The sequence below is a fragment of the Heterocephalus glaber genome, unplaced genomic scaffold, assembly GCF_053883595.1.
Source record: "Heterocephalus glaber isolate CG9 unplaced genomic scaffold, H.glaber_assembly_v1.0 deba00000122, whole genome shotgun sequence".
Lineage (NCBI taxonomy): Eukaryota > Metazoa > Chordata > Mammalia > Rodentia > Bathyergidae > Heterocephalus > Heterocephalus glaber.
In genome coordinates this window covers 6359860-6385992 of record NW_028258138.1, presented here as the reverse complement: position 1 = coordinate 6385992, position 26133 = coordinate 6359860, and the positions used below count along the sequence as shown (strand labels likewise).

Below are 26133 nucleotides of genomic sequence, written 5' to 3'. Positions count from 1 at the left end.
TGGTCTACGAATTCTCCGACTTTTGGTCTTCATGGTCAAAGTCAGAGAAGAGGGACATTAAACTAAAACGATGATGCCTGACTCATCTTCTTACTTGTAGAAAGCGAATTATAACTTGATCACTGAGTAATTGTCTCATCTGCTTAGGGTCTTCAGTTAGGTTTGACACTGTGTAAGGAAGTGTGGCAGACTTACCTGGGGATGTGGAAAAGGGACAGAAGTCTGTGTTTAAGGCTGTGGCCTCCGTAACTATTCCAGCAGCTCTTCACTTTTTGAGGAGACCTGTAAGCATTGCTCTTCTCAACTGGAGAGGCTGTGGGAATTTAAGGCGGACGGTTGTCCCTGGTTATACAGAGCTAGGCCACCCTCTGACAATGTCTCCAGCTCTGCCTCTGACTTCCAGGCACCCTGTCCATCATGTTGCCATCCCGAATCACAGATCCCCATGCTCCCTCCTCCTTGGGAGAGAAGATGCCTTTGCCTGTGTGGAGAAGCAACAAGACGTTCTTCCTCTAAGAGCTTCCTTTGTCTGTATTTATTTTAATATTCAAGTCAAATAACAGAACTATTTACCAACTTTCATCACTGACCTCCTAAATCTAATTCTAATCTTTGTACACATGAATGCGCTTTTACAAAATCCCCAGTGTTGGTGTACCATTCACTGGCAGCCCTTGGGGCCTAAACTCTAAGGCAGAGAGAAGCATAGAGCCCAGGGGATGAGACTGTGTGGAGGTTGGAGATGTCCAGGGGTGATTTCTGCAGGGTAACAAGAGTCACCCGACCCTCCTGGCCCAGTGTCAGGTCTTAGGACAAACTTGACAAGATATCTTCCATGCTCGCCATTTTTATTAGCATCTGATTTAGGTTCAAAATGTGTATTATTTAACAAGATTATCTTTCTGACATTACTACCTGAAAACTTTAATAGACTCTTCAAAAAATAAATAAAGTAGAATTTAATAGTGTCAAAGTTGATTGTACGTTTAGCTTTGGTTTTTCATATTCTGAAGGCCGGGTTGATTTTATTTGGTTCCTGGTACAGGGTTCTGCTTATGAAGCAGCTTGTCAAGTGTAATTACAAAGTGTAAATGTGGGAGAAGAGAGGTACAGCTGTGTACAATGAGTTAGGGTTTTATGCATTTCTGTGCCCGCTCTGTGGCCCTGGGAGTAGATGGCCAGTATACATTTGATTAGGTAAGCCAGTAAAGCAGGAAAAGAAACACAAGGAATCCCTGCAAGTAAATGCTTTTTTATTTGACTAATAGGAATAATTTATTTAAAAAGAAAAATTTTACAACTCAACTAGGTAGATTAGATGAAGCTGGGACCAGGATGTAGAATCCCAGATATTGCTTTCTTTCTACCAATTATCAAAACATGTACTTATGTAAGTTAGTACTGCTTCATGGACTTTAACTCAATCAAATATAAATAACAACAATGACGATAATATTAATAGGAATGCTTATTATATGCCGGGCATTGTATGGAATATTTTATAATCGGAACAGGCAAGATAGGTGGGTGCAATCATTAACCCCATTTAACAGATAGGGAGAGGGAAGGACAGAAAGGATAAGCACCCATCTGTACCCGAGCCACAACCAGGCAGCTGGAGATACAGAAATAAATCAGATACTCCCTGCCCATCAGGAACTTCTGGTTTAATGATCTGAGAAAGACATGTAAACCATAGGAGTGCATAATGTCATCCACTAATTTTAGACATCGGTGTGCAATAAAATAATAAAATTAAAAAGACAAATCAGGGAAATGGCTGTAACAAATGCTACAAGCGTTCAATACCCACAGTGTATGAAGATTATATTAGAACCAAATGAGAGTGTGTGTCCGCACACTCTGTAAGCTGTAAGCAGGAGCTGATGGGAGAAGCAGTAATCTTCCACCAGCATACATCTCATCAGCATCAACAAGCAGCCTGTATACGTATCATTTTGTTACCACGATAATAGCAAGACCTGCTTAAGAGCTGCTTGCAAGTTCTGTTTTTCTTTCCCTTTCAGGTTATTTGAAAATAAAAATGAAAATTAATTCGTTACATTATAAAACATATTTCTTACAAACTAACATTGCCTAAAAAGAAAGAAGAAAAGTATCCCAGAGCCATTAATAACATGGTTCTAGGGGAACGTAAGATCCAATTAATTATGTCCATGTGTTCTCATTCATTGTCCCAGGAAAGTGAGATGTCCTAGACTTCTGAGTGGCTCCCATAGACCTGATGTCTCTGAGCATTTGTGGCTGAATTTCTATGAAGGTCTCATCCAAAGAAATGGAAATTATGAAGATCATGGGATGCAAATGGCAGGTGCCTGGACCCCTGGGGTTTCTCGTAAGAAGTATTTAAATCTGATCACAAGGCACGGTGCCAAGTGATGGTCACTGTGTTTGCTGAGTAAATGGACGAGTTCAGAGAGGGACAGACAGATCAGATTAAAACTGAGGATGTCCGGAGCCCTAAGGATGAGGTTGCACAAGTTGGTGGGTTCCCTTGGACTGAGGCCATCCTACCATTCTCCTTGGAAATGAGTCTACCACGGAATCTGGGGAGCTCCCCCCAAGGGATGTGCAGCCCCTTCAGAATCTCAGGAGGTTCGGCTTTATTCCACAAGAAAGCTGCAGGGCTGGCCTTGAAGCCCCATTGTCATTGTGCACACAGTGCCGCACCAAGATGGCAGCTTTATTGGGGGTGGCTCTGTGAGGTGCAGGGGAAGGCACCCTTGGGTCCCAGTTGCCAGGGGGACTTGAGAGCGCTCCTCTCTTGCCTCCGCTGTGACCTTTGCTTGAGCATCCTTAACTGTGGGGTGACTGGGGCAGCACTCACCTCCTGACTCTTGCCAAGGAAAAAGTCTTTAGAAATGATGGGAATTTTGAAAATCTTTGTCTCAATGTTATCGTTTGCTTTTAGAAAATAAATAAGTTCCCAGTATCCATGCCCTATTAAACCTAGTTTTCCTCTTGATATCCAGAGAAGTATGTGGTGTGATAGGAAGTACAGTGGATATTCAAATTTTAAAGTTTTTAATAGTAAAAAAATACATTGCCATGAGTCCCTCTCAAAATCCTCCCCCTTGCTTTGAACACTTGCATCCCGTCATCCTGGCCACTTCCTGCAGCAGCTCTGGAGTGCTCTTTCCTGAGCGTCTTTAGTTGTGTTGTTCCCATTGCCTCAATGTCCTGGATGGGTTCAAAACATTTCCCTGTCATGGCCATTTTGACTTTGGGGTGGAGCCGGAAGTCACACGGTGCCAGATCCAGTGACTAAGGTGCATGCGGACACAGTATCACGTTTTCACAAGCTGCCTATCTGTCAGGCGGCACTCGGCAGCAGCAGTCACCATAGTTTTGGTCACAATTTGCAAAGATACTTAGGAAAGAGGACTTTCAGAATTCTACAGAAAGTGGCCAGAACAATGAGATAAGGGAAGATTTTGAAAGGGATTCATGGCAATGCTTCTTTTACTGTAAAAACTTTTAAAATGTAAATATTCAGCATGTATTTCAATCACACCTTATACTTTTTTCTTTTCTTCCTCCTCCTCCTCCTTTCCTTTGCCTGTTCCTTCCTGCATGGCACAGAGCTTCGGAATAGCTTATGGGGCCCCTAGAGCATTGCGAGGGGAGAGAGAAAGAAGCAGGCAGGTCATGGCTGCATGGCTGCTGCACTGCCCTGCGGGGTGGTCAGGAAGGTGCAGATCCGCAGGAGCTCAGGTCTCGGAATGCTGAGGCGCGGCTCTGGCTGTCTGCCACAAACCTTGCCCCTGAACTTCTGATACAACAGGTCCGGGTATAGAGCCAGTTTCACCTCTTCTCCCTCTCTGCTCCTGGCTTCTATCACTGGCTGGCTGCCAGTGAGATGTTTAGAGAAGGCAGGAAGCTAGACGGGAAAAGACAAAGGTGTAATTCCCAGAATGCGTAAGGGCCCACTCATGATTTACCATTGAGCTGGGCGCACACGGGCCCTTGTGCACGTCAGTCACGCACACCCGCTGTGAAGGCACGTGTGCATTTTGTTGCTTAGGTCAACTTCTACATCACGTGTGAGAAAAGTAGATTTTTGGGGGGCCTTTGAACTTTGCTTGGAATGCACCAACTGATTATGTGACTTGAATATTTATTGTCATTCTGCTGTTTGGGCCCTGAAATACAAATACTGAGTAATTTCTGGAAGGCTTAAAGTCAAGCTGCCAATTAGTAGATTTCTACTGACCCCAGGTCCAAGTCCTTTGAAACTGGTGACTTAGTGAGAACACTTTTACAGTTACAGGACTCATTGGTCTTTGTCTTTTGGGCCCCTGCTCCCACTTTCCACATCTTGATCCCCAAAAGTCTTCCACCTAACACGTTCTCTGTCTGTCCTCTTTCTCCACACCCAAGGACACACCTGTCCTACCACACTTGACTTGTTAGTGTAAAGTCCTTGTCCATTGGAAATGTATGTTTCTGATTTCTCACTTTGATTTCCAAGTGCTCTTCAGCAAATTATGCAATGTATGAAAGATTTGGAGCCACCTAGGAGGAAGGGGTCTGTTTGGGGCGACAGGGAAGAGAACCATTTCATTCCTCCAAGTGCACTTCTGAGTGTACGTGCGTTGCCTTTGAAGCAGCTGCAGCAATAGTCTTTACCTGAATGTGCCTCTTGCCTTTGAATTCAAGGCACAGTGTGCTGTTTCTGCTTTCATTTGTTGGATCTTCCTGCTGAACTGAAGCTGAGACTTCATCCAGACGAACAGCAAAGTCTTTAACTCTGTGACTTGAAGGCCAAGACTGGGTCCTCCTTGTTTTATGTGTGGCGCTGGGAATCACACTCAGGGACTTGTGCATGTTTGACAGATGTTCTCCCGCCGAGCTCCACCCTGTCTCTCAAGACTGGGTCCTGATGATCAGCCTTTCCAGACATTTCTTGAATTTACAGAATAAGAGGCTTTCCCAGAGAGCCCCAGACGATGTAGGCTATCCATGTACAAATTAACCTTCCTCTTTTGCTCGCTCAGAGATTGTCTTCTTTGCTTAAGTCACTCACAAGTGACTGCAAGACTAGGTAACAAGGTCAAGTCCCCTCCTTGTAGAACATGGACGTTAAGGGGCCAGAACCTGTTGGACCACCTAAGCCCAGTGAAGAAATTTGGATTTTACTTGTCGGTAGTAGGGAGACTTGGTGGGATTATCATTGCTGGAGAGAAAGCCAGCTTCTGGGTTACACATGACTTCAGAGATGCTCACAACATGAGGGTTCCATTCTGTTAGGAGTTGCCCCACACTTGGAGGAAACCACAGTCCCAACAATGAAGCCAATAACTTGTAAAGCTGCTTTATATGAGTCAGTGGCTGGATATCTGAATTATTCCTACAAATACTGTGTCTGTTTTGTGCTCAGAGAGATCATCTTCAGAAGGAATGTCCACACTTGACATTCTTTAAGTTCCTGACTTATTTGTGCTTTCAATGCGCATCCCCCTGGCTTTGGAAGGACATCTTCCAGAATCCTCACTCCCCAAGGGGCCGACTTAGCATACGGGCTAGGATGTAAGCCACACTTGCTAGTATAAACCAAACAATTCACACTTTTTAGTTAATTAAAGTCACAGTCAAGTGTGTCTTCCTGAGTAAGAAGGATATTACCCTCCACGTGGCGAGATGTTCATGTGTCCACTTCGCAGACTCTGAAGCATTTGAACTACTGGGCCCGTGGAGATGAATTTTCTCCACAGTCCTGGGTACATGGGTGCAAGCTACTCAGAGCTGGAGGACAAACTATACGGGGGCACAAACCACTGACATCATGTTATATATGATTTCAACATGGACTTAAGGTCTCTAACAACAGATACAAGTTTATACAGTAGCTTGCAACATATATAAATGATAGTGAGCATTTGCCACTCATCTCCAGAGAGATCCAGAATGCTTCACTCCCTCAGTTCTACTAGTCACTCATGGCACCAGGACACTCAGAGGGACACTGGTTCCTTAGGGCCCTGCTCCTGCCGTATTTCAGCCCCTCTTTTTGTGAGGATAGAATCAAGGATGGCAATATATTCACGATGTACTCGGTACTGGTTAACCAAAGTGAAGTGGTTAGGTTCTCATTACAAGAGTGGTGAGACTGAGAGAGAGTATGTAGAGGTGCAGATTTCCAATGATGAATGTCATTATATTGTACACCTAAAATGTACCTGCAAAATAAAATTAAAAAAAAAGAGCGGTGAGGCTCATAAATTAACTGGAATGCTTCATTTGAAAAATAGATTTTATTTTCTAGAGCAGTTTTAAGTTCACATCAGAATTGAGCAAAGACACAGAGATTCCTCATACGTCCTCTGCCCTCCGCCCCGGAACGCACAGTCCTCCGCTATCAACATTCCCTCCAAAGAGCATTTGTTGGCATTGATGAGTTTCCATTGGTTCGTCATTGTCACCCGGAGTCCATCGTTGACATTAGGGTTCACTCTTGGTGCTCTCTATTCTGTGGGTTTGGAGAAACGTCTTAGTGTCATGAATCCACCGTCGCAGTATTGCATGGGGCTAGTTTTGCTACCCTAGCAACCTCTGTTCTCTTTCCTGTTCATCCCTCCCCAACCCCAGTGACAGCAACCACTGCTCTTTCACTCTGCCCACAGTTCGCCTTTGCAGAGGTTCTGTAGTTGGGAGCGTGCACTCTGGAGCCTCTCCAGACCGACTTCTTGCACTTGGAATGCTTCGTTTCTCCAGAAGTCTCTCTGCCAATCCCTTTGTATAGTGAGCTTGACCACACATTTAAAGTGTGAGTCAACAAACAGAAAGCCACTCACAGTTACTTTGAGCCCAGCCGTCTATCCAACTCATTCCCTCAGGACTTCCTGTTAGTCGGGAAATCCACATTTCCTAGTGCTTGCTTTCCCAGGAGGTACAGAAGGATATATAAGGTTATTCACAGGACCTGTGAGCAAAGTGAGATTTTAAAATGTGGACCCCCCAAAACATCTCCCCAGAACTCTTGTCCTGGTATTCAGATTGTGTTCCACCATTTGAGTCGCGGCTTTGGATTGAACGGAGGACTTTCTACTTACCCATGCTGGACTTGCTCTGCACACGGTAGATGCCCAGTGGTGTTATTCATGTTAAATACTTTTGGCATTCTATGTTGAAATGAGACACCTAAGTATAACCCCCAGTAAGCATATAAACATGGAGGGCCTTCCAGTTCCTAAGTACAAGATACAATTTTAATCATTAAAATAACCTATGTTGGTTATCTTTTTTTAAAAAATCAAATCATCCTTAAGACTAATCAACAGATGTCACCTGCCAGTCTGGAGATGCACCAGGTGTGCTGATGAATGAGCTGGGGGATGGGCAGGGAGTTAGGGACCAGTATCTCAAACTGCCTCGGACCCCAGGCTCAGCCTTAGCAGGGAGGAGGGGACCTGCAGTCTCTCTCACTTCCTGGGAGTCTGTGGCCTCCTCCGCAGACCTCCTTGCCCTCTTGCCAAAAGTCACCCCACTTTCAAGAAGGCTCAGCTGGAAGCAGATGTGTGTGCTTTGTAGACAGTAGAGGGTGGGCAGCTACTTCTCTAGCAGATTCTGTCCAGCACTGGAGTTGAGGGCCAACGCTCAGCAACTGGGATGTAAAACACTGCCAATCCCCTACTGTCAGATTTTAAGTCCGCAAGTTCCAAATTTAACACATACCAAGCTGTTTTGGAGGCTCGAGATGAGCTTTTGTCACCCCTGCAGAACTGTCCACTGTGGACTCGGGAAGGCTGATGAGATTCCTTTTCCGGGGTGCTCAGCTGCTAGCAGTGCGCCCTTTGTACAGTGTTTTATTGCCATCACATTGGGGTACTTTCGGGGGACAGCCTGTGCCCCAGCCGTGTTGGCATCCTCCTCAGCAACGGTTCTCAAACTTCTGATCCCAGGACCCTAGTACACGCGTGAAAATGAGAATTCCAAACAGTGGTTGTTTTTTATGAGTCATATGTATTGTTATTTGTGAAACTAGAAGTAGAACCAGAAACTTTGAAACATTTACTTACAAATTTACTTTGAAATAACTAATCATAAATGCGTTGCATGCCAGCACAAATCACATATTTTTATGAAAACCGTATTTTCAAAAAAAAAATTTCGTGAAATGAGTGGCACAATTTTGTCTTTTGTTGTTGTTGTTTAGCTTTTGAAAGTCTCTGGAATGTCCAGCAGGCAGTTGGGTTCTCATATCTGCCTCCTTGTGCGTTACGAAAATCATTCAGGCTGCACTGCTCCTGGAGGGGCATTGGGACCCCAGGGGTTCCCTGGATCACATTTTGAGAGCCACTGCCCAGTGTTGCTTTCTGTGGTGCCTGGCACTGAGCTGGCTTAGGGGACCCAGTCATGAACGATGCTCAGTCCTGGAGCTTACAGATCGGTGTGGGTTGAATCTGCTGCCCTGAGTTTGTATGTTGAAGTCTGCACCTCAGTACTCTGAATGTGACCTTGTCTAGAGATGGAGTCTTTATAAAAAGTCCGGGGTGATTGGTGTCCTTAACACAAAGGAAGCTCAAATATGGAGACACCAGGAGAAGGTGGCCCCCCAATGGTGCCCACACCCGGGGCTCCCACTTCTGACCTCCAGAGCTGTGGGTGATAAATATCTGCTGCTCAGGGTTCCAGCCTGAGGGGTTTTGCCAACCCCAGCCAACTAAGGTGAGGCTGTGTCCCACGCTGAGCTCCCAGGCAGTCAGGAGGCCCAGGCTGCCGAGGTGAAGAAGGCTCCAGAGCAGAGGGAGATGACGCCCTTCATCCTGGAGGAGACTGCTCTGCTGATTAGGCTCTGAGAGAGAGCTGTCCACAGGGCATGGCAGGGACAGTGACGAGGTCATCTAGACCGGTTTTCCCAGTGTGCTGACCACTTTGCTGAAGGAGGAAATAGTGGCCTTTGCAGCACTGTCTAAGCTCAGAAACCTTCAGTCTGAGCCCGGAGTGGCAGTGCATGCCTGGGATCCTAGCACTGCAGGAGGCTGAGGCAGGACAATTGCAAGTTCTAGCTCAGCCTGTACAATTTAGTGACTTAGAGAGACCCTGGTAAAATATACAATACAGAAAGGGCTGGAGATGTGGCTTAGTGTGTGTTTAATCTCTCATACCACAGAGAGACAGAGAAGGAGAGAGAGAGAGGGGAGGGAGGGAGAGAAGAGGGAGAAGAATAAGCCTTCACTCTGGTGCATAATGAACAGAAAGGAGGCCCCGTAGCCGCCCTTTGCCCTCAGAGCTCCTGAAGATCTGCAGCCCTTGGTCAACAGTGATATAAATAAATATTCCTCTGGCTTCAAAAGTACTTATTCAATCATTTCTTGCCACTTCCTGCAGCAGCTCTGGAGTCCTGTTTCCCGGGTGTCTTTAGTTGTGCTGTCCTGGCTGCCTCCATGTCCTGAATTGATTCAAAGCATTTCCCACTCATTAATCGGAGTCCAGCCTGGGATGGCAGGGCCAGCAACACCTGTGGGTTATCTCTGGTTGGGATCTCGGAGCGGGTCAGGACAGTCCAGTGGTCCTGTTTGCTTGTTTCATCAGGTCAGGAGCTTAAGAGTTCAGATAAGACGTGGGCATAAGTGATGTCTTGACTTGCAGGATAAGTCTTTACACCTTGCTTTAACTTTTAAATCAGTTTAAAGTGCATCTGGGTTCACAACTGGTAACAAATGCAAGTCTGTTGGATTGGAAGGCAGGAGAAGGGAATCGCCCTTCGTTGTGGATCAGTTGCTTCTCTAAGGAGCTGTACCCACAGGTCACCCTTGGGGACTCCAGTGCAGGATGAATGAGTGAGTGACTTGGAACAGCACCCAGGCACCTGGGTCACCTGACCACTGCTGCAGGTGTCTTTGTGCTGCTCAGGGCCTGAACAGTGGGGGCCCAGCAGTTCTGAGCTCTGGAAACTTCCTTGTCCCCCTGGAAAAGACAGACAGATGTTGTTACCCATGATTTGCTTCCTCCACAACAGTAAGGATACATAAGGAGGCCCCCACTCAGGAGGTGACCCAGAGGCCTATGTATGGTGTCATTAAGATTTCAGGTCCCCAGGCCATGCTGCAGTTCAGAATTGTTGGTGTATGAATGCATCCACAGCAATGGCAAGAGCCACTGGGATTTCCAGAATGGACAAATGTACAGGGGCTCAAGTCAAACTCCACGGGAGTCCTGTGGGTATGAGATACACATGAGTCATTTGAAATCGTGGGGCAACTTTACCGTTTGTAATTCAAATGTATGGGGGTTGAGGTCAGCACTCCAGAATCATAAACACCAAATCTCCTTGGCAACCAGTTGGTTGGACACTAAGAGTGCTAGGACTCCGGGCTGCTGCCTGGTGCTTGCACTGCATCCTAGGAGAGGCACCCACTCAACGTGCAGAGGGTCTCAACACCCTGGCCACTTGGATCTCTTCCTGAAGAGCAACCAGGGAGATTTATGGGCTGGAAAATTCTCCACAAAACCCAGGCTTAGTCTCCTTCCCAGGGAGAGAGGCGCCACCACTCACGGAGCCAAAGGGCGACCTTGGCAGGGATTGGAGCCTCCAGTGGGCCACCCCTGGCTCTTTCCACCACAGGAGTCAGTGCCCGAGAAAAAGCAAACATTCCTATCTGTGCCCACTTTATGCAGTGAGCGTCCTCTACTAACGGTTGTTACTCAGGGCTAGGGATGAGAAGGAGAAGGAGGTGGGGTGAACGTGTCAGAGATGAGGCCCTCAAGACAGCACTGGCTCTCGGGATGGTACCGAACTTCCTGTGTTGCCATGGAAGATGTCCACACGGACCTGGGGCATGAAATCTGAAGACCACACAGGAGGAGCCTGGGTTTTAGCAGCTGCATTCCTAGTCCCACCTCATCTACACATCTGCTCCAAGGTGGAGAAGAGGGCTGGCCATGCAGGGAGAGGGTGCTACTGGTTAAATGCAATAGATCTCTTGTTGGTGCAGGAAGAGACCCTAGAAATCATCAGCGTGCTGGACCCTGGTTAAGGGATATGGAGGTGAAGGCATGGAGTTGCAAAGCACCCACAGGCCCTGGCCTCCAAGCAGTGCCTGGGGCGTCTCTGCTGTTTCCTGTTGTGCCCTGTGATTTGAGTCAGGGCAGAGCCCCCCTCTGATGGAAAGTCTTGGCTGAACGTCTGAAGGCCTGAGTGAGACACCTGATGAAGATTAACTCAGCCAGTGACAGCCTTGTCAGAGGGTGGAGGCCAGGACATCTGTTGCTTAACTCTTGTGCGTGCCGGGGTTTTCCATTGTGCCAGAATTTTCTCATGAATAAAATTCTTGGAATTTTACCACAATGAATTCATGTGTCAGAGACCCGTGGACCAGACCCATTCCAGATGTGTAGCGCGCTGAGTTCTTGGCGTCTGTGTGCACTGAGAAGGCCAAGCACAGGGCGGCCTGTTTTGAATGGAGCACCCTCTGCAGACGAGCAGGGAGCGGGGTGATCTCCTGTCCCTCCTCCGTTGCAACAGGGGGTGCAGGTGACTTTGTCACCACTTAAGCTGGGGTGCTGATTCTGGGAGCCTCTGAATGTCTCCAACCCAAATCATCTGAACCCCAGCCTGGGCTTGCAAACTGCAAAAACTGGAAGAGCAGAATATAATTGTAAATTTCTTCCTATGGTTGTCATGGAAACATCTCCTCAAAGAAGTTCATTGGAAACCCCAGAAAGTTTTAGGGGAAATCAAAATAAGCGTCAAGGCCAGGGATTTAGCTCAGTGGTTCCACTGCCTGCCTTGAAAGCGCAAGGTCCCGAGTTCGATCTCCGGTACCAAAAAAAAAAGAAGCATTAAGGATCACAGGTCCTGGAAGAGAAGACTTCCCTTCAGGAGGAGGTTATCAACTCTGCACTGTGCTCATCCAGGGGAACACAGAGATTCTGTTATAAGCACATGGTGCAGTCATTCATTCATTATTCCATTGATTCATTCCTCCATTGGCTTTGTTGTTGTTTGGTTTTGGTGGAGTTTTTTTGGTGATATTGAGGATGGAATATGGCCTCATGAACGTTAGGTAAGTACTCTACCTCTGAGTTACATCCCAAGCCCGTTTTTAAATTTTGATTTTGAGACAGGGTCTCACTGAGTTGCCCAGGCTGGCCTGAAATGTGTGATCCTCCTGCTTCAGCTTCCTGAGTGGCTGGGATTACAGCATGCATCACCCCCCCAATAATAATTTAAATGTAATATTAAGCTTTATAAAATCTTTTCCTTACAGCAGCTTTTTTATCCCCTTGAGCTACCCTAGTTGGGAGCTAGGCAGCTGTGATATGATCCACCTTTGCAGTTGAGGAAATTGAGGCTTAGAAAGGATAAAGTGCACTTACCTGTACCAAACGTGCACCCACCTCACCTGGGACGTGGTCATAAAGTGGCTTCTGACCTGGCAGATTGGGAACCCAGAGGCTGCATTTCTAATGAGCTCCCAGCAAGCTCAGAGTGGGAGCAGGAAGGGGCGAAAATTTCCCACAAGGCAAGAGCAGAGTCCAGCTTCCACCATATTAATCCTAAATTTTGCAATAAAGACTAACAAAAAACATCTCTCCATCTCAAATGAGCTACTTAAAACTAATAACAATGAGGGTTGTCATGTGGCTATTCTAAGTGTAATATGATGACAATGATTAGAAAAATAAAAACAAGCTAGGATGTAGCTCAGTGTCAGAGTGCTTGCCTGGCTTATGCAAGGCCCTGGGTTCCATCCCCAGCAATGCAAAAAAATAAAATAAAATAAAAATAAGAAGCAGAAAGAAAGAGCCCTACGTGCAGATGGATCTGAAGGAACATCAACTGCATTCTATGCACTCATTCCAATATGAAACATGCAAACAGGATGTTTCCCCATGTTTTTACACTTTTTGTTCATCTCTAGAGGAAAGAAATCTATTGGGGGAGAAGTGTTTCTTTGTGGGAGAATAAAGAAGCCTATTAACATCAAACATATTGTTTCTTCTTAGAATTTAATTTACTTTACCCTACTCGTGAAAGTGTGTATGCTGCCCATTCTAATGGCAGTGGATTCCAGTGTGAAGTTTGGATGCACATACACATCATGTAATCCAGTTAGAGACAAAGGCGTTGGAAAGTTGCCTTGCTCTGGTTTCTTGGTTTCCCACGGTTAATTTGAATCTCATTTTCATCATGTCAAATGTCACCATTCTTTGAAATTTGTCTCTGAAGCCCCAGTCATTTCCACAATATTTCTAGGCCTTGTGCTTTCTTTCCTTGTTTTTTTTTTTTGTTTTTTTTTTTTTGGTACCGGAGATTGAACTCAGGTCCTTGCACTTGCAGGGCAGGTGGCAGAACCGCTGAGCTAAATCCCCAGCCCTGGGCTTTCTGGTTTCTGCCTGGAGCATTTCTTTCCTTGCTTTAGGGAAATTAATTTTCCAAAATGTTTTTTGTGAGTTACCCACTCGTTAGACTTGTTAAAATCTATGTGGATTTAAGGTAAAAGGCTTCAACACTGCGCTCCCCGCTATGGAGCTAGCAGATGTAGTACCAATAACAACCTCCCCAACTTCCATCTCACAAAATGTGGGTCCCCCACCGGGCCTTTGATATCATTTCCTGACTTGGTTGTATGATCAATGTAAGCATCCACAAGTGTGTGATATCTGATGCTAGAAACACATACACCAAGAAACTGGAGCGAAAAGGCTTCTGTTTTCATGGCGACGTGGTCAGGGCAAAGTAAGTGAGCATAGAGGAGTGTGGCAACCACCTGAGGTGCCTGGGGCTGGTGGGAGAGTGGGGGTCCCAGAGAGGGAGAGGCAGGCTGGTCTGAGCTGGTCTGTTCTGGGGGAAGGAGAGGAAAAGGTGCCTTCCGGGAGGAGAAGGGGAGAATCGGGGTTCTCTGCGCTATGGGGTACGTGTAACATGCGCCCTACTGCAGTACAGATAAGGAATGTGTGACATCTCTCTGTAGTGCTTTATTACAAAAGAATATGAGGTTCTATATTCCAAGCTTTACATATATTACATATATCGATGTGTGTGCACTTATGTACATCTGTGTGTGTGCATGCATATATATACATGTGCATGTATGAAAATATATGCATGTATGAAATGCCAGTTCTGAGTCTTACCTCAGCACTGGACCCGTATTTCGGGTCGTAAAGTTGTTTGATTCTGAAGCGATACCATATTGGCAAAAATCCGCTCTTTAAATGGACTTCATTGGCCAACATACATTTTCCTTTGAGGCTAATCCAAGATTTTTTTTTATATATTTCTGAAAGACGAAAATAGCAATGTGTTAAATTAGAAAAATGTGAACACAAAGCTAGGCGCTGCATTTAATGTATGGTGCAAATGTTTCCTCCTCTGAAGAATTTGGAAGAAGAGAAAAACAGGTCAAGAAGGAGCAGAAATGGTCACACCAACTCGATGAGGCAGCTCTCACCCGGGGTAGCTCTGTGTGTGTTAGAATTACCAGGGACCCTGGAAATCATGACGGTTCCCCAGAATAAATCAGATTACAAAAGTACATAGGCTGAGAATCAAAACTCCTTCAGGTCCGAGACCTTGATCATGGCTGGTGGCGGCCCAGTGGGACTTCTCTTGGTGTGCTGTGTGTTTCATTTGTGTTTCTTTTTTCTCCTGAAAATGTGATTAGGAATTGGACTTCCCAGAAGCATCTACTGTATGTGCCTTGGCTTGAAGAGAGACTATACACAACAGGGCTTGGGACAGACTAGCAAATAGTTTTCCAGTATCTTACGTCTCCGGACCTCCATTGAAGCTCTTCAAAGAGGCCCCGGTTCAGCATATTTATAAACAGTGTCCCGACTGCCTTCTGTTTTCTGGGCAGTATTCACGTAGAGAGGGCAGTTATCTACCTGCTAATCCTGAGCCATCTCTTTGGGTCTGAGTAATCAGATTAGCCAAAGCAAAGAACAGGTTCATGGGTTTAAACCATCGTCTACACAGTAGTTAAGCCTACCTGGGACATTGCAGTGTCAGCCTTTAGTTTTCAGAAGGGTGGTACTTAGGGGGCTTCCTGCTGCTTTCTGAGAGGTACTCCAGTTTCTCTCCTGACCCTCTGTTCTATGCTAGGTCCTGAGGTTCGCTCAGGGCAGTGGTCCTCACATCTCCCCCGACGTCTTCTCTCTCATCTCCTATCTGTGGAAACAGCTCTGCTGTTAGAACAAGAAGGGCATATGCCATGTGATCTGCTTTCCTCCTCTCTACCTCCCTCCCAGGGAGCAGCTGGAGAATGCGTCCATTCGGACACGAGGCCTCCTCTGCCTCATCCTCACTGCGGAGGGAAGCGCCTTCTTTTTTCTGATCCTGCTTTCTCATTTGTAGGCAAGAATGACAGCTGACCTGAAAATACTGTAAGAATTAAATTACTATAGCTGGACGTGGTGGTGCATGCCTGTAAAATCCCCACACTTTGGAAAGCTGAGGCAATAGGATCACAAGTTCTAGCCCAGCCTGGACAACTCAGTGAGATCTTGTCTCAACATTTAAAAAGTTAAAAAGAGCAGGAGATGTAGCTCAGTGCAAAGGGTCTAGGTTCAATTCCCAGCACAGTCAAAAAAATTATTGTTTTCTACAAAACTGAGGATGCTGTCAATGAGAAAATCTACCATTATTATGTCTGCCACCAGAGGAGAAATGCTGCCCATAACCTAGGACATGCCACTGATTGTAAGATACAACTAGGTTTCAGAGCTGGGAAAATCTAAAACATGGTGTATCTTAAAATCAACAAAGTAGGATGTAAGAGGCTATTGCAAGCGAAGTGTTCAACAAGGTAACTTGGTTTGTTAAAAGTCAGACCAACTGTTCATGAAAGTGGCTGAAAGACGACATCTTACTGATTGCCATGCATGGAGTTAAGTGATATACCAGTGTCTACCTGGCTCTGAGTGAGAGCGACCTATGGAGGACTTTTAGACTGGATCATGATAGGATTAGAACTTGGACAGAAAGGTGGGCTGTTGACACAAGGAGATGTTGGCCTTTGGATGTGGACGGTCTCCACACTGTTGGGATAGCAAGAGCTTCTGTAAGATTATTCTGTAGAATGGCCCCGGTCTTAAAGTTCTTGCTCCACTTAGTATTTGCATTTGTTTTTCATAATTATCAAATAATTATGGCATACAAGACTCTTGGAAACTGAAGGCTGATTTAGGAATCGAGTTCTGTAACTCCCTCACTTCTGCCCCTCACTTGCTGCCAGTGAGTACGGGTCATTCCTGAAGATTTTCTCAGTGTGAGCACTTTATCATTCCCAGATTTTCAAGAGAACTTTATGATGGATTCTGTCTATTGACAATATACTATTATTATTATTATTATTATTATTATTTGGTACAGGGGATCAAACTCGGGTCCTTGCACTTGTGCAGCAGGCAGCAAAACCACTGAGCTAAATCCCTGGCCCGACAATATATTATTTTTATGGACCTCGGGGAATCGCAAATTGGAAACAAATTTAGGCTGAGACCCTGATTTTCTAACCTTTTCTTGAAATCTAAGAGTCGAACCGGGCATTTCTTTGCTACAGAGACGCATCGGGGTCCCTGAAAACTGCTGGAAGCATCAGTACATGTACAAAGTGTGCTCAACATTTTAATTTATCTGTCTTCATTTTTTTCATCTAAGTATAGTGATGGATGCTTTCTTGCCCCCAGCTGTTCTCCTCCGATCAGAATACAAAAGAATGGTCCTCAGAAGTCACTGGTGCTTTTGGTACTCAAATGAAGTAATAAACACCGGAGTACTAACCCAGCAGTACCTTTTTACTAGGGCAATTTGCTTGGAATTTATGTGTTTTTCACATAAAAAATGGTCTTGGGCAGCAGCTACTTACCACATCAGACCACCCCAACTTGCCTGGAGCTATAGAAAAACACCCCCACAACCCACACACACTGGCACCCACCAATCCAAATTTCAGTCTTTTATAGTGACACGGAGGCAGGCATATTAAATTATGATGCTGCATTTCTGCCAGGTTTTGGCTGTTTTTGAGTTCTAGGTTATAAAGCAACCAAAGCAAAGTTCTCTCTCTTCGTCTGGTCTAGGGTTCTGAAAGAGTGACCTTGCTGGGCTCACTGGGGCACCCACACACAGAGGCAGGCAGGCAGGTGGACAGGAGGTGAGGTGGCCTGGTGGCCGGGAAAGGAGCCAGGGGATGGGGAAGCAGGGACATCGGCAACCACAGCCGGGGCCGCAGCCGCAGCCCCCACATTTCTGGTTACCAGCCTGGACTCACACTTCTGTCTGGTTTTACTCCCACCGGCTACAGAGCCACTGTCTCCCCTCTGAAATCCTAGGACTGCCGGGCAGGAGAAGTGGGAGATGTTGCCTTGTCATTCAGACTTCAAAAGGGGGGTGCTGAGACCTGCCGGTCACGGGTCAGGTGTGGGGACAAAGAAGGGCTAGAGGTCCACAGCTCGGTTTTCTTCTAGCAGTTAACGGTAGCGATGGTTCTTGTGGCTAAGTCTCTGAAAACCCGCCCTCGCTTTTTTGTTACCTCCCCCATTGTTAAGACATGCTGCGTGGGTAGTGTGTGTGATTTTATTTATTTGTTTCCTTTTCCTAAGCTGTACTCGATTCTAGGTTTCTGGCTGACTTGATTTACCCATTTCAAATCTTTCCCCTCTGATAAACCAAAGTCATAAAGTGGTTGCTTTTGCCGTTCTGAATTTTGTCCCTGTTCTCATTTTTACACAATATTAACTTAGAGAAGAATTTTGAGATATGAAGATGGAATGCATGCCCTTGTTATCTTAGTGTTTATTAAGGTCCTTTCCCCCTTCTGAATCAATCTTAATTAACTTTGATTTCTTTCTTTAGAAAACCATGTGCTGAAATAATGCTTTGCCAGATGTGAGAATGGATTTCTTCCCTCAGAAACACACACTTAAGCTTCACTTTACTAAGAATATTTTGGGCTTTTTTTTCCTCAATCTTATGGTATATTTATCTGGCCAGTGGCTCTGTTTGTAAAAATACGTTATCTGGCGGTGTGCTAGTGTTTCATAGTTTTTGCTTTTTTGGTTGTTGATGTTGAAACCCCTCTTTTAAAAAATTTGTAACTTGAAATTCTGCCTGTCGTGACCTGTTTTTGGCAGTTTCTGAGCTAAATCACACAGTTACTCATGGTTCTCTTGCCAGAGCACCAAAGCTAACATTACAGAGTGTGTTGTCCTCTCTGAGGCTCGCTGGAGGCTGCAGGCCTGGGAGGAGAGGGAGCAGCTGTCTGCCAGCACTGCCCTGGGACAGGAGGATCTGCTTAGCCAAGTTACTTAGGAAGCTGTAATTTTGGCCTCTATTAATTAGAATGGCTTCACTATGTCAGTGGTGCTGATTTTATCTTATTTTAGTTTTAGTTTTTGTTACACTGGGGATTGAACCCGGGGTCTTCATACTGAGCCACCTCCCCAGCCCTTTTTGATGTTTTCTTTTGAGGCAAGGTCACAGTACATTGCTAAGTTGCCCAGGCTGTGTTGAACATTCCAACATTCGAGCCTCCTGCCTCATCCTCCCAGAGTGCTGAGATTTCAGGCACAGACCACCACGCCCAGCATGATTTTCCTTTGCAGCCCAGGACTGTGAGTTGAGAGGCCTGCATTCACTCTCCCAGTGTGCCCAGGAGACAGCTGTGAGGTTCAGATTCTCCAACATCTGGGGTGCCCATGCCTACCCTCCACTCTGCCTGCTCCCTCGCATGACTTCTTTCGGCCATGTGACTGGGTTGCGGATTTCGGCCGCCTTTGTCCCCTGCCTGACTCTGGTGCTCTGGCTGCCCTGATTCAGCCTTGGTGTGCTCCTGCTAAAAACTCCCACCTCAGTCTGTCCCAGAGTGTTGCAGAGCTTCGCTCCTAGGCATCCCAACAGGGTCAAAGGTGCGGTGTTATCTATGCCCACACAGTGGCCACCACTCAGGGCAGAGAACTGGTTCATTCCTACCGGCTCTGCCTGCTGACTGACTCAGAGACAAGATGGTGTGTCTGGCCAGAGCCTTGTGCCCTTGGGAAGCTGGAAAAGCCTGGGCCTTGGGGGTGGGGAGAGAGTGACCCAACATGGAGTTGGGAGGAAAGCTCTGTGTAACTGCATGATCCTGATACTTCTGGGAATGGAGGTCCCCAGCTCAGACTGGCTGTAGCATACGGGGACATACCCACGGGGAGCACCCTTGTTTACGTAAAAGTCAATGTCAAGAACAAGAAGGGAATGTTAATGTCTTAGCCACTTCCTTGTCGCTGAGATGTAATATCCAACACCCACAGCTGAAAGGAGGAGAGTTTATTCTGGCTCATGGTCTGTAGAGGTTTCAGTCTACAGTCAGCTGGCTCCAAGGCAGGGTGGCATGGTGGCGGGGCCTGGCGGAGGAGTGCTGCTCAAAGCATGGCGGACAGGAAGCAGGGAGGGTCTAAGGAGGAGCTGGGGAGGGAAGTGACCCCTTCTAGGCCAAGCCCCAGTGACCATCTCTTCCAACTTGATCCCACCTGCTAAAAGCGAGCCAGTGAAAAAGCCCCATAATCCAGTTGCCGTTTGAAAGCCCCATCTGTAAGCGCATGTGGTTTAGGGGTGACTTAGCATAACAGCTAATTCAAACACATCTCCCAAACCTGAACGCTGGAGAAGGGCACTGTGGACTGCAGAGGCAGGAGGGGAAGATGATGACGCGAGCGTCTGCCCCTTCAGTCACCCTGCTCATTGCAGCCGGGCCGTCTAGGGTGAGATGTGAGCCTTTCTGGACCGCGGAGATGAGGTGGTCTCTGAGGCCCCCTCCCTCACCAAACTGGCCCCAAAGTTCTGTTTTCTAAAACATAATCTGTGGCTCAGCTAGCATTTGCTTCTCATGAGCTGATAGCCAAAGGACTGAAATAAAAATGAGCTGTCACATGGATCTTGTCTGTTCCAGAAACCAAACTGGATCGCCTCACAATCACGCCATGTGTCTGCCATATCATTCAAGTAGCTAAGATTTCCAAACCGAGTTTGCCTGCGCTGATCTGGCTGCAGAATATAAACATAGCCATAGGCTAACCACTTGTTTGACTTAAAACCACAGAAAGAAATGATCCAACCATGACAGATTTCTGTTTCTTTTCATTAAGTCATGCAGAAAGGCAAAGCTATTAATAGAAAGTAAAGAGAAAAAAAGCAGCTATTCACTGATTCAGATATTTTAGACTTCCCAGTATAGTGTCTGGAAGCATCTGGATAATTCACAGCTTTTGCATTTTTGGGGGTTCATTCATCATCCAGATGTTCGCCATCATGGAAGCACCCCTTGGAACTCTATGTGAGCTAATCACAGAGCAGAAAAAGCAAGACCACTGTCTGGCTGTTCCCTGGTGTTCCCACCTCCCCTCACTCTCCTCAGAGGACCTCTTCCTCCGAGTCTCCTGGGAGTGTGGCAGTTTTGCCAGATGTTTAGGTGTTAGCCTCACATGTCTTTTGTTAATCCTCATGACTGTTCTGTACCCTGTCCGCTTGAATTATAGATTGCATTTGTCAAATAATGACACATGCAATTGGATGTCTTCTAAGACCTTTGAAATTCAACTTCCTCGAGTTCAGATGAAAGTGGGTATTATCTGGCCCGCTGCTGGCATGTCTAGGGTGCCATGAATCCCTCATCCAGTGTTTCTGGGCTGGCCAGTTCCAGCACTTCAGCCTCCTGGGAAGAAAACAAGGGGCTCTTTCTTCTGAAGAGTAGAAATGGAGTCCATACAATCTACCTCCAGTGTGACTGTCCCCATTAGAAATGACTCCAGTCTGAAATCAGCAGCTTGGTGAGCCGTGCCTACCCTTTGGAGAGTCCTGAATATGTGTTTCTTTGGGCATTCAGGAAGCTCTATCAGTGGTGAGCGAGGACCAGTCGTTATTTGAGTGCGCCTACGGAACGCCACACCTGGCCAAGACAGAGATGACTGCGTCCTCCTCCGGTGACTATGGCCAGACTTCCAAGATGAGCCCGAGGGTCCCTCAGCAGGACTGGCTGTCTCAGCCCCCGACCAGGGTCACCATCAAGATGGAATGCCACCCTGGCCAGGTGAACGGCTCCAGGTAAGGTGACCACGGTCCCTCACCCCACTACCCCTGACTTCCTGTTTTCCTGTACCAGAAGTTAGCCCTCCTGCCTCCTTTCTCCAAGGATGGGTTCAGAAATGGAAGGCACGGACCGGGAGCATTGGGCAACACTGAGAAAATGTGTTTGCCAGTGGTTTGGGTTGTGGATAAAGGTTGTAAAACCAGTAGTATATTTACCAAGAACTCTCTTTGAAGATGGGGTGTTCAGTCCTATTTCCCAGGCGTGAGGGCTCTGTGGGAGGGGGGCTTGCCCACATATGGCATGATTCATCACTGAGGTTTTATTGCCTGCACAATAACGCTGTCTTCTGCTTGGATGGAGGCAGTGCAGCATTTGTCCCAACATTTGACTTTCTGTCCCTGCCGTCCCTGTCTGTCTCCAGCCCAGCCTTCCAGCCCCGCTGTCCCCTTCTCTTGTTTGTTCTCAACTCATAATACTTCACACCAAGCTCTGCCTCCAATAACTACTTTCTTGAGTTTGTCATGAAAATGTAGCCGTCACTTGCAATGCGTTATCCAATGCAGAACTGTTTTGAGCACACAGAAGCATAGAAAGTAGTTGTGAACACTAAGGTTAATTCCATGATGATGTACTATCCCATATATATCCAGGCAAAAAGCACAACATCTCAGGACAAAGAAAGGACAATTTCTTTTAAATGTTACATAGCCTACATTTCTACCTAAAGTCACAGGGGCAGCTGGCAGTTTCTTGTGCTCTATGGTGTATGAAGCCCTTTACCTCCAGCAGCCCTCAGAGCCCTCAGAAGCCCGGGTGAATGCTCATCCTCATGCGCTAACTGGAAACAGCCAGGCGGTTTGGGCTAACTCAGAATCACCACTGAGATGGACTCAGACTTTGGATGTAAACCAGAGGGTGTTGGACTCCACGCCCAGAACATTTTCCACTCTGCAGCTGTGACAGGGTCTCTCTGTTACGTATATGTTTGATGTTAAGATGTTTGAGTGTGGTGTTTTATAAGTGCTGGAAACTGATGCGTCAACTGCTGGTGGGGTGCCAGAGAAAGCGCCAAGCCGCAGTCCCTCAGCGGGAATGCCAACAGCAGGGGTGGACGTGTCACACGGGCAGATGGGAGGTGCCAGTGCCGTCCTGACTCTGAAGCCGGTCACTGCTGGGCCTCTCCCTTCTTCTCAGCAGCAGGACGAATTTGTGCTGAGCTTACTTTGACCTGACCTGTAGGTTAATTCAAGGCAGGTGCAGCGTAGGGCTCATCAAGACGGGGCTTTCCCAGTCCTGGAAAGTAAATGATTCAAGTACATAATTTACTGCCAGTCCTGTCCAATCCTGTCCATCATTAAGCCTGAAAGGCTTGCATGGCATTGATTTGGGGTGAGTCCTGTGACCCCAAACCCCCAGCATGCCCATGGTGAGGAAACTAAGAGCAAGATGGGGTTCTTAGGCTTTTCTTCTCCAGAGGTGAACTGCTTTCTCCCGGAAGTGCACCGCATGCGGAGGCTGGGACTGAAGGGAGAGCGAAACTCAGGGTTTTCTTCCGGCAGCGAGGGCGCACGCACCTGGCCTTCCTCTCTCGGCCCCGGCGGCCGGGTTTCGACAGGCCCAGCTGGACTTGGCCGAAGGAGACCGAGCCAAAGGCAAGACAAGTGCAGCAGAAATAAAGGTTCCCTTGTTCTCCCTGCGCCACTCCCAAGTAAAACACCAAAGGCAGTCCACATTCCGCGTGTGGGAGAAGTGCCCACGTCGGCCCCCGATGCCCTCGGTTGGTAGCCGGTGTCCAGGGCTGGGCAGCCTTTCCAGCTGTCATGGTTTCCAGAGCCCTAGGCCAGGGTTCAGGGACACCAGACATCTCCTTGCAAGGGAACAGTGGGGTCTTTGAGCTTTGCCTGCCCCAGGCCACCCGGAATTCCCGTGCTGCTCAGAATCCTCCCACCCACACTCAGGTCCGCGTGGGTAGGCAGGGCCCCATGGGACCGAGGCCACGCCGCTCACCGTCTGGTCACTTGTGGACATCAGGGTGGCAGAGATGCCTTGGGGAGCACCGTTTGCCCCGTCTGCCTTAAGCAAGGTCCAAGTGCTTCCTCAGGGCCACAGCTCTGTGTGTGACAGAGCCGTGCTGCGGCATCTGGTGACAACACCGATGCCAAGTAGCCCCAAGCAGCTGGTCGTCCAGAGCCGCCCTCCTCACCGAGACTGGCCTGGGGCACAGGGCTTGGCAGCTGTGGGTTCCTGCTGCAGAAGAGATTTCGGGGACCAGGCCTAAGCTTAGTATCTGCTGCTCTTGGGGCCCAGCCTGGTGTGGGTGGGATTCTCGGAACTCCGGGCCGCTGTGGGAGCTTTACTTTAAGGAAGCGCCTCCCTCGTGTGGCAGAATCCCTCCTTCCCTGGAAAGCGTGGGTTTGCTCTTTAGCCCTTCAGCAGATTAGACCAGGCTCGCCACAATCTCCCTTAATTAAGCGCAGCTGCTGGAGATGTGGCCTTGCAAATCCCTCACAGCAGCACCCAGAGAAGGGTTTGATCGTGACCCGGGAATGTAGGGGCATGTAGTGTTGTTGCTGGGGAGACACAGCACACAGGCCGCTGACCAATGTGTCTGGTGCTGTCGGCCTGTGCTGGACGGGGCCACCTCAGCTCCAGCCTGCTGCGCTGGGATGTCGGTGTCTGGCCCTGCTGGGGCTCAGCCTGGCTGGCAGGAAGAGGGGGCGGTGTTGTGATCAGACAGGGTGTAGACGTCCGGAGGCAGCCCGCCCCCAAAGTCCCTGCTCTGGCTTCCGCGCAGGGGCTTTTCTGTAGCAGTGCACATCCTGGAGCCCAGTGCAGGGGAATTCACACACATCTGCAGTTGGCCTTTGGCTGGGCCACGTGGGCTGTGACCCAGGTGTCCTGCCCTTTTGCAAATGCCCCTCTGGGTGGGACAGGCACGCTCTGTGGGGTTAGATGTGGCCAGAGCATGGCACAGGTGTCACTCCTGGGCCTCGGCCCTCTGCCCACCCAGGCCCACACCGCTACCCGAGGAGGACTGGGAGGGACCTGCTGCCCAAACAGTAGGTGAAAAGCTGCAAAAGCTCAGCCTGACGTGCTGATGAGTGCCTGAAATGACATACAAGGGGTAAAACGAGACCTGCTGCCGCTAGAATTCAGCTCTTGTCCCTGGCTACAGGCGTTAACCTGCTGAGGCCCAGACCCTGCAGATGGCAAGCTCAGCCACGGGACGGGTGAAAACTGCCCTCCATCGCCAGGGGGCAGCACCGGGCAGAGCTGCTTACTCCCTTGTGCAGGCCTGTGCAAGGCCATTGGGTGCCCGTGGGCGTGGCCTTCTTTCCACGGGTGATGGTGACTCCGTGGAGCCCTCTGCAGGTGGTGCGTGAACGCAAACCCAAGCCACCTGCAGCCATGAACTCATTCCTTTTATTGTGTGCAAGTTCCCATGCCATAATGGTTCCTAAAGTGGGGCCCCAGGAGGAGTCTCCAGAAGCTTGTTCTGGAAGCATATTCTCAGTCCCAGGCCCGGGGTTTCTGAATCTGAAGAGATCTAGGGGAGGCCTCGAAGGGTGGTGTTTTTGGTTCATTCATTTGTGTGTTTATTTTTCTGCTGACCCCAGGGTCTTTGCACTGAGCTACATGTCCAGCCCTTGTTTTACTTTTTATTTTGAGACGAAGTCTCACTAACTTTCTATGTTTCCCAGGCTGGGCTCAAACTCCCAATCCTCTGGCCTCAGGTTCCCTGTTGGGGTTACAGGCATCCCACCATGCCCAGCCAAGCTGTGTTTTAAGGAGCCCTCTGTGGAATCTGACGCTCTGTGGCCTGGGAACCCCTGCTGTGCAGTGCAGCCCTGCTAACCAAGGAGGGAAATGCACAGTAGCTGGGCAGAGGCGGCGGCGGATAAGATAGCGGGATAGAGGGCTGGTTCCCGGGTATCTGTCTCCCCAGGTGAGCCGCACCTCCTTCCCCTCCCCACCTGGGGCCGCCCGGCTCAGCTAGCCTGAGCAGCAGGAGCCTCTGTCACCCCTGGCTGCCCAGCCAAGTGGTTTGGGGAGCAGACCACTCCCCCATTCACAACGTGTAGGTTCACTTCCTAGTCATTAAATCAAATAACTCACTCAAATATATAACAGATGAGATCCTGGCTAGTGCTTAGCAGTGCTAGATAGGGTGGCCCAAGAAGTCAGCCCTAAGAAAGTGAGTAACACATGAGGGAAGGCTCAGTGCAGTGGCCCTGTGGTCACCGTAAAATGATGGATGACCAAGGGAAGAACCCTAAGTTACCAAGTTGCCCAGGCTGGGCTTGAACTTATGTTCCTCCTGACTCAGCCTCTCAGAGTGCTGAGATTACAGGAGATGCTTGCTGAGGTCATGGGGCCACAGGGGAAGAATCCCAGCACACGGGAGGCAGAGGCAGGAGGCTCACCAGGAGTTCAAGGCCAGCCTGGGCTACATAGCAAGACCTTGTCTTAGAAAAAAATCTTATTTTCCTCTTATTTTATTTTACCCAGCAGATCATTCAGCTGCCCTCTCCGTTACATGAACTTCACATGGTGTTTCCATTTAAAAATAGCGTAGGGCCGAGGATTTAGCTCAGTGGTTCCACCACCTGCCTCGAAAGCACAAGGTCCTGAGTTCGATCCCTGGTACCAAAAAAAATTTAAAAATAAAAATAGTGTGTGTGGCAAGGAGACGCACACTCTGAGCATGTCAGTGCCTTCAGGAAACGCTTGTTGGACTGAGATGAAAACTGGGATGTCCTGTTTGAGGTGGCACCGGGCTGCCAGCCGCACCTTGCCTGCAACTGGGGTGGATGGAGATCTTGGCAGAAGAGCTTCTGCTATCGGCCCCTTGCATTTTCGTGCAGCCTTACATTTAACATTTGCAAGTGGTTCCTGGGTCTCTTCATTTTGACTTCCTGGGTTTGATGGCCATATATCTTCCTGCCTTTTCCCCACACTCTTTCCATTTGCCCCTCTCTGCCTCAGGGGGCTGACATGGATTGGCACATGAGACAGCCCCTAATTCTGCCCGGCCACCTGCCCAGCTGTGGGTGGCTTCTGCAACGCCAGAGATGTCCAGACTCATGATTTCTCC

General features: G+C 48.1%; 1 protein-coding gene across 6 annotated transcripts in view; it reads left to right on the top strand.

The window, feature by feature from the left end:
• Positions 1–26133, top strand: part of Erg (ETS transcription factor ERG) — a 218308-nt gene that overhangs the window by 148611 nt on the left and 43564 nt on the right. For all 6 annotated transcript variants that reach the window (XM_004842372.3, XM_087212331.1, XM_004842373.4 and 3 more), the window contains one exon: positions 20835–21052. In XM_004842372.3, coding sequence (XP_004842429.1) covers positions 20835–21052 — 218 coding nt within the window. Of the gene's footprint in view, positions 1–20834; positions 21053–26133 lie in introns of those variants that run through there.